Genomic DNA, 13,889 nt, shown 5'->3' with positions numbered 1-13,889 from the left:
AATAGGGAAAAATGCCAGTGCTTTGCATAGTAACCTTTGGACACATGCATTGGGGGAGAGAGCTAATTTCAATCTAAATATTAAATGTTGGTAGAGATTAAAGTATTTCTTTTTAAATAAAAACAAACATAAATCATAGTTCTACCCTTGTTCCACAGTCTACAGACGGTTGCTTTTCAAACCATGGCTAGGAACAAATTAAGGAGCCTAGGCCTCTGACAGGTATATTCCATCAATATGTGTATTCATGACTTTTATCTCTCAAGAGATAATTGCACAGAAGATATACTTTGAAAAGTTATTTTGTGTTGGGGAGGGAAAAAAAGGAGCTACTAGAAAACACAAAACTGAGCATCCTACCCTTGACTCTTAAGTGACATCATTTCATGGAGTAGTTTTTCAATTCTTAAGAATGGAGTTTAAATCTTGACCATCTACACCCTGCCCCAAGCTGTCATCTGGATTTTCTTAAACCTACTTAGCAGTTTCCAGCTTCCTCTTTTCTAGAGGCGCCTTGAATGCCGGTCATGCTGTGCCTTAGGAGAGTAATAATATCAACACTTTGGAGTACAAATTTTTCTCCTGCATTTTGGGAAGACTTTTTTGAACATACTTTTTAGTAGTACATTTCATTCTTGGTACCCTTTATACCCTTGGTGTGAAATATGTGCAACAGGAAGGGATGAATTGATGTTTATTTTGGAGTGCCAGGCAGTGTGGCATATAAATGTGTAGGATAGAATGTAACAAAAACTCTATCAGGCTTATAAAAAAATCACTTAAATAACCTTGTTAATATGTTCTCTCTCATGGCCCTAGTCACATCCACAAGAAGAGCGTAATAGGCTCCTGAAGCCTAGCCTGGTGTACCACATTTTTATTATTAGAGACAGTGAATCCTCACTCACTTTTGCTTGAGGAACATTTCTTCTAGAGTTTTTATTTGAGAAGTTGAGCTCAGCCTTCTTATTTTTCAGTTGACAATAAACCCCTCAAAGCGGGAACTAAGCACCAATGTTAATAATGGCAATCTGGTTTTCTAATTAGCAATGAGAAGGGAGAGTTGTGCTGGTGGATGATATTCCTTCTTGAGGGTTTTGTTTTTGTTTTTTTTTTTAAATCTCTGCATCTAGATTTTAGCCTGATATCGAAGGGCAGTAAGTTAAAATTGCTGGGAAGATGTAGTCACATGCTAGGAATTCACTACTGATAAATAAGATTAAGGTTCTAGTTGGGGGATTTCTGGGACATTCAACCCCAGTAAATCTTAACCTCTATCTCCAAGAAAAAGGTTTGGGGCTCAACTGACTACATCGACTTTGCCTTTTACAGAGTATCATGTGGCTGCTACAGGCTCCCATCGACAGGGCTAGTAGCATCATTAGTTCATTCACTGAACAAAAAATTAAGAACTGTCAGAGTTTGTTCTTTTGTTGTCTTATTATTGTTTCTTGCAATCATGTATCTAAAAGCTCACAGCTTCAATCACCAATCTCTATGCTGCAGACTCCAGTCAGTATTTGGTTGGAGTTGTTTTGACATTCATTACTTTCTTTGTACTTCCATTTGTTTGCATTTTATACTTTCTGCCTAATGTAGAGATTGAGGACCTAATGGTGGAATGCATTTTGTTGAAAATATATTTTTTTCTCCTCGTTCTTGAAAGGTATTTTTGCCTTACATTGAATTCTAAGTTGGCAGAATAGTAGGTCTTGATACATACTGCTTAAAATGGAAGTCTTTAGGTGTCTACATCTTGCTTAGGAGCATTTCTTTTTCTTTGTGTGAATAATTAATTTATAAAGAGTAAAAACTTTGTGAAAATTTAAATGTAATAAAAAGGTACGTATTTTCCAATTCATTCATTAGCCATGGACTGTTAAATCAATATTCTTCATATTGCAGAGTGATTTAGAGATCAGTGTTCAGAATATGCTTTTAAGTAATTATGTGCTCTCAAGCCTTGATGTAATACAGTTTACTTTAGCGTGGAATTAAAATCAAGATTCATGTGTTTAAGACTCATTTAAGGCCATTTATTATTGGAGGTACTAAACTCAAGTGCCTTTTCATCTGTGACAATCTGTAGTACATAAACTCTGAGTTGAGAGCTGTGGAGGACTCTATTGTATTTTATATTTAGTGTGCTTACCAAAAAGGAAATGATACTTATCTCTAATGTTCTACAAAGAACATTTTGATTTCTGTAATATATCACTTCAGTTTGAACCTAAAAATAATATTGACCTCTTAAGAAGTAGCAAACAATATTCTTTCTTTATAGACACACTTGAAACAGACTTAACCAAATGTTAAACATGCAATAACATAAAATCAGTCAGTATGTGTGAGGCAACTGGCTTATGTTAGTTGCTAGGAAGGTTAAAAAAAATTTTTTTTTATATTTTAAAATGATATTCTGACAAAAACAATTCCTAGTTGGAATAGTTAATATATATAATAATGAGGTCGTGATTATGCAGAGACTTAGAAAAATGAGCAGAATGTGTTGACTGGAAAAGAGAAGTTTATTCCACAGAAAGAGAATATGAAAAGAATGAGAGAAAGCGTATCATATTCAGGAAATGGTTATAGGCACCAGGGAGGAATTTTGAGAAACTAAGCTAGAAAGGTAGGTTGGTATAGTTGTTCTCAATCCTGGTGGCATATTAGAAGTTCTTGGGTGTCTACAAAATATGCTGATGCTTAGGATCTTCTACAGAATTTTCATAGAGTAGGATGCAGATATTAGTATTTATAAAGCGCTCCACATGATTCTAATCTGAGGACAAAATTGACAACTACTTGTGTAGTTTATGAAAGGCCTTTGGATGATTTGAGAAGGAATGTGTATTTAACTATTTGTTTATATCTTGCCCTTCTCCAAAAAGGATTTAAAGTAGTGATAGGGGTTTTAGAATTTATACTGTGGAAAATATGTGTGTATGTGTATGTATTTCATATTTATATGTGTATGTTATATACAACACATCATTTTAATGTGTTTGAATGCTTCCTATTGCAATTTGGAAAAAATATCCAACTTATAATATTTTCTTCTCAAAAGGAGACTTTATCTAGGTTACATTAGCCTTAGCCTAGCCTTCCAGGTTTCGCATGATCTGGCCCCTCTTGACTTTTCTTATATATTTATACTCCTCTTTTCTTGCTCACTGTATGTAATATAGTCTCTCACTATGCGATGTTCGTGGAATGCCAGATTTTTTCCTCATAGTTTCATGATATAGTACCCTTTTCCTGGAATCCTGTATTCCCCTCAGAATCTCTTTATGGCTGATTCTTTCTCATTTTCCAGGTTTGTTATAATGTCCAGCATAAAGTCACCTTGACATGTCTTTTTTTTTTAAACTACCTGTCTCAGATATTTCTCATTATTGTATGTCATATATTAGTTTAGATACTTTTTAAATATTTTTTCCACATGTGACTAAACTTCATAAGAGCAAAGGCATAAGGTGTGTGTGTATATGTGTGTATCTAAATCTTATTTGACATTAGTTCTTTAATTTATTGCACAGTAGGTATATAATGCATAGAGTATACTTAGTACAGTTTTTATTGTATAATTTAAAGACTGATGTGACATGTTATTCAGATATGTTTTTTTGAAACTTTGTTCTCATGCTGTTTAGAAGTGGTGGTATGGATAAAAGGAAGTTGGAATCCTTATTCAAACTGAATTAAACAATAAGGAAACAGTCTTACATGATTGGAAGTCTAGAAGTAGGAGTTGTATGACACCATTCTCCCCAACTCGGTAATTTCATTATGGACCTGGATTATCTCTCTCTCTCCATTCTGCCATCCTTAGTGTCTACTTTATCTTCAGATTGGTTCCCCTTGTGGTCACAAGAATGCTGACAGTGACAATCAGGGCTACATGATTTCTTGTTCATTTGATGGGAAAGAGAGGAAAACCTCTCCACAGCCATGGAATGTAAGTCCTTTTCAGTTTTTTGGAGCAACTTTGGGTACATGTTTGCTTGTAGACCAATCAGTCTTGTAAAAAGAATGCTGTGCACTTACTGGCTTGGTGTAATCATATGAAAGTAGGATGTAGCTGAGTGTATCAACTATATGACCTGCTAAAGATATGTTTGGGCTCTACCATAAAGAAGGTGGTTTAGGTTTTTACATTAGCACATCTTGTTGACTAAATGGATCCCAGTGGTTATGAGGATGAGGAAATGAAGTAGGTATGAAATAGATACAGTTTCTGGGGGAAAATATGTATGAGTTCAGCTTTTGACATGGAATTTGGTATGAATATGGGAAGTAAGGGATAAACCTTTGCAAAGGCTTTGTATTAAGTTTTTATTTGGAAAGTACTATCATGAAGTTAGCTGTTAAATTTATGAATATGAGTCACATTGTTCAAGAAGATTGCTAAGAGTGAGAATGGGAAGAGAGCTTAGAATACGTACATTTCTAAGATTCTTAGAATATGTTCATTTAAGGAATTTTTGGATGAGCTGGAACTCTTGAAGAAGACTGATAATAGTCATAGAGATAGGTAGAGAATGATCAGAGAATGGTGTCATGAAAGCCAAGGCAGTAGATGTTAAAGTTGAAGCAAAAGATTCTTCTGACAATGACAAATGAGGACTAAATCTGCTGAGAACAACTAGAAGGGTTGTGTGAAATATATACAGATGCTTCTTGACTTATGATGGGGTTATGGCCTGATAAAACTCACTGTAAATTGAAAATACCATTGTTGAAAATGTAGTTCATACATCTAACCTACCAAACATAGTTTAGCCTGACTTACTTTAAACCTGGTTAGAACACTCACATTAGCATACGGTTGAGCAAAATCATCTGACAGAACAAATACTCTGTAGACTATTGGTTGTTTACCCTCATGATTGCATGGCTGACTGGGAGCTGCGCCTTGCTACGACTTCCCAGCGTCATAAGAGTATCAGACTGCATATCACTAGCATGGGAAAAGATCAAAATTCGAAGTACGATTTCTGCTGAATGTGTATCACTTTCACATCAATAAGTCAAACCATCCTAAGTTGGGAACTACTACTGCCAGAAATTATAGAGCCAAGATCTAAAAGAGGAGTGGAGCTCAGTAAATAAGTTGAGCATTTGAGCCTGTGTTTCCTTTTGAGTTGCCAATTCTGAAGGTGGTAGCTGTGACTCTGAAAGGAACTTTCAATAGATTTTTGAGTTCAAGGAGACAGAAATTGGAGTTCAGAGCCCATAATAAAGGAAATACCTTAGTAAACTTCTGAACTTTGAATTGGGTTGTCAGAGAACTTCATTTATGGGAAATAGGAAATGGAAATACAGGCATACCTCGAAGATATTGCAGATTCATTCCAGACCACCACAATAAAGCAAGTCATAATCTTTTTGCAGATGGAGGGTCTTGCCTTCAATTTGTAAAACAAAACGAAACAAAAAACACCTCTGTGAAGCACAATAATGTGAACTGCAATAAAACAAGGTATGCCTGTCGAACTACCTTTCAAAAGTACTGAAGCCCAGCTTCTCATTGCCTCAATCTTTGATTTGGAAGAAGGCAGTCTGGGATTTTTATAGCCCTAGTTACCGGAAGCAAAAGCAAATCTTTATTCTCTGGAGAAAATGAAATCAATTAGAACTTTAAGTTATCTTTATATATTTTCATATAAATGTCTTTTGTCATATGCTCATTCAGAAATAACCAGACATACTTGGACATGGTACATGACTAGAAACCAAAAACAGAAAATGAAACCTGGCCCACAAGGGTCATTGGACATACCAGACACGAGCTATAAAGTAAAGTATCTATGCTTAATATACATTCAAAATAATAAAAGATGTGGTAATTTTGACAGAACTAGAATCATGTAAATGTAAGCATAAGTAAATGTAAGTATAAATGAATTTTGTAAATGTAAATATATCTGATATACATGTATAGGGTTATGTGTATACACACCTGTTAATATATACATGTATGCATATTTTCAAAAGAACATTTTTTGAATTGAAGTTTAGAGGGGATAAAGAAATGGAAAATATAGAAAGTACCTTAAGAGACATACAGCATACAATGAAAAAGGTCTACAATACCTGTAATTGAAGACCTAGATGGGGAGGAGAGAGAATGGAGCTGAAACCTTATTTGAAGATATAATGGTTTCCAGTTTTCCACAAAGGATGAAAAGAAAAAGCCACAGAGTCAAAAGGTACTGTGGAGCCCAACCTGGAAATGTGTAAAGAAAACTACTCTATACACTCACTATAGTCATGCTACTGTAAACAAAAGACAAAGATAATACTGAAAGCAGCCAGAGAATAAGACATATTACTTTAGAAGAACAAAAATAAGATTGATAGTTGTTTCTCAGTAGAAAAAAATGAAAGCCAGAAGACAGTGGAATTACATCATCAAAGTGTTAAAGGAAATAACTGCTAATCTAGAATTATACTGCCAGTGAAAATATCTTCAGAAAAAAATGAAGACATTTTTAGACCAATTAAATCTGAAAGAATTTATTATCACTAGTATGCTAGTACTGTAGAGAGTATTAACGGGTGTTATTCAAGCAGAAGGGAAAAGATTCCAAATGTAAGGTTAGAGTTGTGGAAATGAAGAGCCAACAGAAAGACAAATAAGTAGGTAAATATAAATATTGACTGTATGAACTTTAATGTGTGTTGTAATCTCTAGGCAACTACAGAAAATAGAATGTGTAAGTAGAAAGGTAATAGGAGAATATGGAATAATAAAAATACAAAGAAGGCAAGAAAGAAAATGAAAATAGACCAAGTGATAAAAAGGTAACAAATATTAAGTAATTACAGAAAATATAAATGGACTAAATATTCCAATTAAAAGAAAAATTGTTAGATTCAAAAGGAAAAAAAGACCTTACCATGTTCTGTTAACAAGCTGCATACCTTAATGATAAGGATTCAGGAAGGATTAAGTTGAAAGGGCGGACAAAAATATTACAGGCAAACCTCAGTCAAAGCTGGTCTAACTATATTAATAGTTGACAAAGTAGACAAAATGAAGCAAGAAGCATTATTTGAGACTTAATTAAGGCCATGTGATTTATTACAAAGTTGCTATTGTATTATAGAAAAGATGAAGTAAATAATGTTAATTGATATTCATATAAGAAATATATAAATCTTAACCTCTACCTCACATTGTACACACATTTGAATTCAGAAATAGATCGATAGGTGTTTGCCTTGTGACCAAAGTTGTACCTACAATGAGAAAGAACATTCTTTTCTACAAATGGTACTAAATGAAAGTTTTACCCTACCTTATAAAATGCATAAAAGTCAATTCCATGGGTTGTGGCTCTAAATTTTCTGAAAGATAACTCAAAAATGTAGTTCAGAGTATTGAATAGGCACTTTATCAAAGTATGAAAAATTAATTTTATTGCTCAGCAAGGAAATATAATTTTAAACCAAAGTAAGGTTCTCACCAAAATGAAAAGAAAAAAAAAGTCTAATAATACTAAATGATGAGGATACAGATTAGTAGAACTCCCTTATACTATCGGTGAGAATGTATGTTGTTGTATCTAATATGGAGAACTAAAGTTGAATATATCCATGTCCTATTATCCAGCACTTTTGTTCCTAATTATGTACCCAGCAGAAATGTATGATCCATATGTACACCAAAAGACTCAAATAAGCGAGTTTTTCATAGCATTATTGATATTGGCCCCCAATTGGAAACAGCATAAATGTCCACTAGCAACTGAATGCATAAATAAATTGAAGTATATTCATACCAGGAGACTACATAGCAACAAGTGATTGAACTAGAGTTTCACACAGCAACATGAATCATTGATTTCATTGATCTAAAGTTAAATTATGCAAAAGTGACCTATGATGTTAAAAGACACTTTCGGATAGGAGCAGTGGGGTAGTAATTAATTGGAAAGTGGCATGAGGGAAACTGTAATGTGGCTAATTCTTGGCCTGAGTGGTAGTTACTCAGGTGTGTTCATGTGGTGATAACTTCTTCTTTTCCTTTTCCTTTTTTTTTTTTGATAACTTCTTGATCTTTGTATTCATGCTTCTGAAAATATGTTATACGTCAGTTTAGGTCACTCCAGTGAGATAAATACGGGTAGATTTTTTTTCCCCTAAAATTTTGGGAAAATAGATTCAATTAAGAATATACTTGCTACTTTTTGTTTTAGTGCTGTGTTTTTCTCTTAATGCATCTCCAAGTGACCACTGATGGAGCATGGAATATTTGATTTTTCAGTCAGAATTTATGCACTTGTAATGATTCACACTTTGGTGCCATTCATGCAGCAGGGAACTAACTCTCATCTGAATTAATAATAGATTAACTATGTACATGTTTAATGTATTGCTGTATTCTATGATAAATATGATAAGGTTATATTTTAGTTATTTTGATATATTTTTAGCTGCCATTTATTTTTAGCTGTTTTTAGTAAAATTTTCTTTGTACACATGATAACTCTTTTTTCTAAAATTATAATATCTGTATCTTACATATCTCTTTGGGCATTTGAATAGCTAGCAAGAAGACTTTTTCCTCCAAAATCTAAATTTCCTCCTTTTTTTGGTGAATTTCTAGCTAAAGTTCTATGCACAATTGGATATCCCCTGCCTCATATCATATACAAAATTTGACTGAAAATTGATTATTCACTTAAATAAGAAGTGTAAAACTAAAAGTCTTAGAAGAAGACATAGGGGTAAATCTTCATGACCTTGGATTGGGTAGTGGATTCTTAGATATGACACCAAAAGCACAGACAACAAAAGAAAAGATATTTAAATTGGAATTCATTAAATTTAAAAACTTCTGTGCATCAGAGCACATTATCAAGAAAGGGAAAAGACAAACTGCAGAATGGGAGAAAATATTTGTAAATCCTTTATTCAGTATCTGGAATATATAAAGGGTCCAATATCTAGAATATATAAAGAACTGTTACAACTCACCAGCAAAAGACAGCCCAATCAAAAAATGGGCAAAGGACTGAAATAGACATTTTTCTAAAGGAAATACACAAATGACTAACAAGCACCATGACAAGCTGTTCAACATCTTTAGTCATTAGGGAAAAGCAACCACTATGAGCTCTACCACTTCATATTCATTAAATGGCTAAAATAATAAAAATAGAAAATAACAAGTGTTGACAAGATTGTGGAGAATTCAGACTCCTCATATATTATGCAAATATAAAATGTCTCAGCTGCTGTAAAAAAATATATATATGGTAGTTCTTCAGAAAATTACACATAGAATTACTGTATGATTCAGTCATTCCTCCTAGATACATATCCAAAAGAATTGAAAACATATTCAAACAATTAGTTGTACACATTTGTTTATGCGGCATACTTCACAATAGCCGAAAGGTAGAAACAACCCAGATGTCCTTCAACAGATGAATGGATTGTGCTGTGTTCATTGATGTTAGTTAGAAAAAGGAATAAAAAAGTGATACATCCAATGATGATGAACCTCAAAATCATTATGCTGCAGGAAATAAGCCAGACAGAAAAGGTCACACACTGTATGATTCCATGTATATGAAATATCCAGAATAGGTAAATCTGTAGAGATGGAAGGCAGATTGCTGAATGAGAAGTAACTGATTAAGGGGAACAGTCTTTTGGTGGGATTAAAGTATTTTAGAACTATGAAGAGATTGTAAAATAATGTGAATATACTAAGTGGCACTGACCTGTTCACTTTAAAATGGTTAATTTTATGTAAGTTTTACCTCAAAAGAAATAAAATCTAGTATTTAAATTCATTGCCATCATGTATTACTTATGTAATAAATCAGCATACTATAGTTGACTTAATCATGGATATTCCAGTTATGATGAATATTATTATTACATTTGATTTCCATGAATATTAAATGTGTTCTTTTGTTTTAGAATAAACTACAAAATTGAATTAATTTTAAGCTGTTAAGTATATTCAGTTAATCAGCGAATTTCTATTTAAGTTATCCTTTAACACTTTCCTGATATTTTATGTGAAACATCTTTTCTAATATTTTGTAGAAATTTAAGTTTGAATGACCAGGGTTTTACTAGACTAAGCTATATTTTCAAATGATCCAAGGAAGCTATGAATAAATGATAAAATTGAAACTTGTATTTTCATTGTTAGATGAAATCTTATTTTGAATGAGTGGTTTATCCATGGCCTGCAGTGTTTGTTCAAGATTTATAATGACTAAGTTTCTTATTGATGTGAAATCTTGTGAAGTTATTTGTGGTCCTGTAATATAAACATTGTTTTCAAAGACCACGTAAATTTTGAAAATTACTCAGTATTACTTAGGAGTTTATTATTTTTGCATTTATGCCTTGCAACACATTTTTGCTGACTGCTATACATAAATATCTAATATGCGTGCACATGTGTCAGTTTTAATACTTGTTCTTAGTACTTGAAAGATCAGGAACCAAATATGTCATCCTATATAGTACCATGCCTTTCTGGTGATAAAATTTTTTTTATTAGTGTGGTCTGTAATTATTTTCAGTGTTTTTTTTCCTAGCATATTTTCTTACCTATTCTATAGAATTATTAAATGAAATGTTATTAATGAAATTCCTAATAAAATGATGAGAATTATAAATATAAGCCTGTAATTTCCTCATCTTTGACTAATCAATCTAGTCTCAGTTTCTGACATCTGGCTTTTTTCTCTGTCATCGTCATTGTTTTTAAATAACTCTGTTAAATGACATTAGAATTCCTATTTATTTTTAGTTCCTTCTACTTCATTTTCAGGTTGTGGTCTGGATTTAAGTTTAGATAATATTGTTCTCTGCTTAGAGTAAAATCATAAGTGGTTGTATTTGAGTAGACTACCACCCTTAAAACAAAGGATGCTGAGAAGACAATAAGAAGCAAGCATTATTTGTTTAATAGATTCTTAGTAGTGGTCTCCTTCCTCACCAAAATAAACTTTTTTTTATTTAAGGCATTTAGACTTATTATAACTTTAAAATAGATAAAACAGTGCAAACATACACAAATAATGTTTCTTATGTTTCACACTTTTCCAGCCTGACATTAGCTTTAAGTAATAGAGAAACCTAAATAGTTTTGATTGTTAATATATTGAATATTTTTAAATAATCAGATGAAAAATCAGTGCTGGAACAGAAACCATTTAAACCAGCTGCTCCACAAGTCCCACCCAAGAAGCCTACTCCACCCACCAAAGCCAATAATTTATTAAGATCTGGAACAGTGTACCCAAAGCGACCAGAAAAACCGGTTCCTCCACCACCTCCTGCAGCCAGGTAAGTTTTACCTAATTTACCTGCCTTAGACATAAATGGCTCTCCTGCCTTTCTAAATCTCAAAGTAATTTTAAAAGTATTTGTTTTCCATGTTTTTTCTGTAGTCTTCAGTAATTCTGTTATATGTTAATCTTATATTCATTCACATTAGGCGAATATACTCATATTAAGCCACTTTTATAGATCTGATTTTATTATGATTAGGGTAGAGGTTAATGCTTATGAAAATAATTTTATAGAACAAAGAAAAATCAGTATTATGCTATAACATCTTTAGTGTCATTAAATCACATTGTTCAGAAATGGCCATGTTTCACATATAAGTGATTTTTGCTTCTGTTTGATTTTCTCATTTCAGGATTAATGGGGAAGTGTCAACCATTTTATCAAAATTTGAAACTGAGCCAGTATCAAAACCAAAGCTAAATTCTGAACAGTTACCACTTAGACCAAAATCAGTAGACCTAGATTCATTTACAGTTAGGAGCTCTAAAGAAACAGGTAAGTTAATATGTAGAAAGGTGGTACATTAAAAAAAGTTGCCAATTATAGTTTTTGGAATCTAAAATAAGAAATGTGTCTATGCAATTTGTGTGTGGATAGATACAGTGGAAATTAATTAAAACTTGTTTAAAATCTGTGAAGCCAAAATAGAAAAATAAAATTGAAAGGAGATAAATGGGTAGAATATTTATGTTTCACATAAGCTTTCTTACTGGTCAGAGGACTGAGATGGATATTAAGAGAGCATCCATTTATCATTCTGTCTCTTTATAATGGAATGACTATACCACCTATGTCAGGCAGATATGAATACAAAAATAAAGAGATAATATAGACTTTAAATGCCAGCACTAAATTATTTTTAAGAAGACTATTTTTACATCTCCACTTAGTTTCAATATACTTTTGTTTCCATTTCAGGAAAATAGGATTTTTGTGACTCACTCTCTCAATATATATTAGCAGGCTTTACCTAAGTGTTGTTCCTTCAGTTTTAGGACTGATTTATCAGCCTATTAATCATTTTTATTTGTCTCTTGGTCTTTTATATCTCTTAGTTTTAAAACGGAAAACTTGAAACAGGTCTTGATAAAGGTCTCACTATTAAAAGTAGTGCACAGTCCCTACTTCGCGGTAATGGTTATTTTATAGTTCTTTAAATTTTGTTTTTAAGAGGTTTTTTTTTTTAAATACATTTTCAAAGCACTTTCTCATATATGCTCTTATTTTATCTTTACAGTAACTCTAAGAGGCAGATGCTATTTTTCCCTATTTTGCATCTAAATAAAGTAAGCTACAGACACATCAGATGTCCAAGATCACATAAATCAAAAGAGAACTCTTTAAATCCCCTGTATATAAAGTGCTTTATGATATTCTGTAAAAATTTTTAATGTCTTAAATATATTTCTTAGCTTCAGCATTAGCATTTTATATTCACATTTAAACTTCAAGGTCGGTAACACTTAGATTTTTTGTCACTATATTGGAAAATTTACTACTTAATACCTTTCAAAAATTTTAGGTGATTTTATTTTTCTTCCCTCTTTTAAACTTGCTGATACAAAAGCTCTGATTTAAACATGGCCTCCCCTCAGTTTTTTAATTCGAATGTTTTATAGAGCCTTTCATCATGTATTTGGATCCTGACCACTCTGGATGAAGCTATATTTCTTAATAATTTCTGGAAATTGAGATGTTGATTATATTTTAGAGGCATTCATTTAAATACAGTCAGTATGTTTTATCTGATGAAAATTGTTCTTATTTAGTGTTAAATACAAAACAGAAAGTTCTCTTTATGTTTTTAAAAAGTACTCTATTCTTTTCCATTGAGGTTAGTGGTAAAATAAAATTCTGTAAGTTCTTATTTTCTGTTTGACTCAAAATACTGTAGATGAAAGATCAGTGCACAGTTTTAACTCTGGAAATCAAAATTCATTGCTATTTTTAATTTCCACAGTTTTCTGCACTCTATCAGAAGTGTTAAATTTTGATGAGTCTTTTTGGGAGCTGAAGAAGTAATATTTAGAACCTATATTTTTTGTGTATTTTTGTTAACTTTGTATCATTCTTGAATATTTGCCATATTTAATTGTTTCAAGGTTATGGAAATTTTTGCCATATTTAATTGTTTCAAGGTTATGGAAATTACAAAAAATTTTCACCTTTTCTAAAACATTTTCTGTATATGATCACCAGTAAGTTTTGTTTTCTTTTTTGTATTTCAAGTAGAAATTACATGTAACAATGTCAAACTATTGGTTGAAAGTTCTAATTTTTACTTTGTTTTTGGTTCCAATTCTGATATTATATTCACGCCTATTATTTCCTCTTCATTAAAAAACAAAGAGGCTTTATAGTACAGGGTTTGAGATTTTCTAATTTCTGGTTTGTTTGCTTTTTTCATCAAATGTTACCTAAGGAAGTAATATAGAGATGTTGAGACTTGTATGTATGGTCAGAAACTAACAGCTAACTTCCAAGCTGCTATCTTTTATTCCTGCTATCAGGCTGCTTTTGGTGTAGTACATTTCTACGCTGCAAAGTTCAGAAAATAT

General features: G+C 32.2%; 1 protein-coding gene across 1 annotated transcript in view; it reads left to right on the top strand.

The window, feature by feature from the left end:
• Positions 1-13,889, top strand: part of CD2AP (CD2 associated protein) — a 106,158-nt gene that overhangs the window by 73,612 nt on the left and 18,657 nt on the right. The window contains exons 12-13 of the mRNA XM_039854516.1: positions 11,163-11,325; positions 11,684-11,826. Coding sequence (XP_039710450.1) covers positions 11,163-11,325; positions 11,684-11,826 — 306 coding nt within the window. The remainder of the gene's footprint in view (positions 1-11,162; positions 11,326-11,683; positions 11,827-13,889) is intronic.

The sequence above is a fragment of the Pteropus medius genome, unplaced genomic scaffold (assembly GCF_902729225.1).
Source record: "Pteropus medius unplaced genomic scaffold, Ma_sr-lr_union100, whole genome shotgun sequence".
Classification (NCBI taxonomy): Eukaryota; Metazoa; Chordata; class Mammalia; order Chiroptera; family Pteropodidae; genus Pteropus; species Pteropus medius.
The sequence above is the reverse complement of the archived record's forward strand: the minus strand, read 5'-3'. Positions and strand labels throughout refer to the sequence as shown.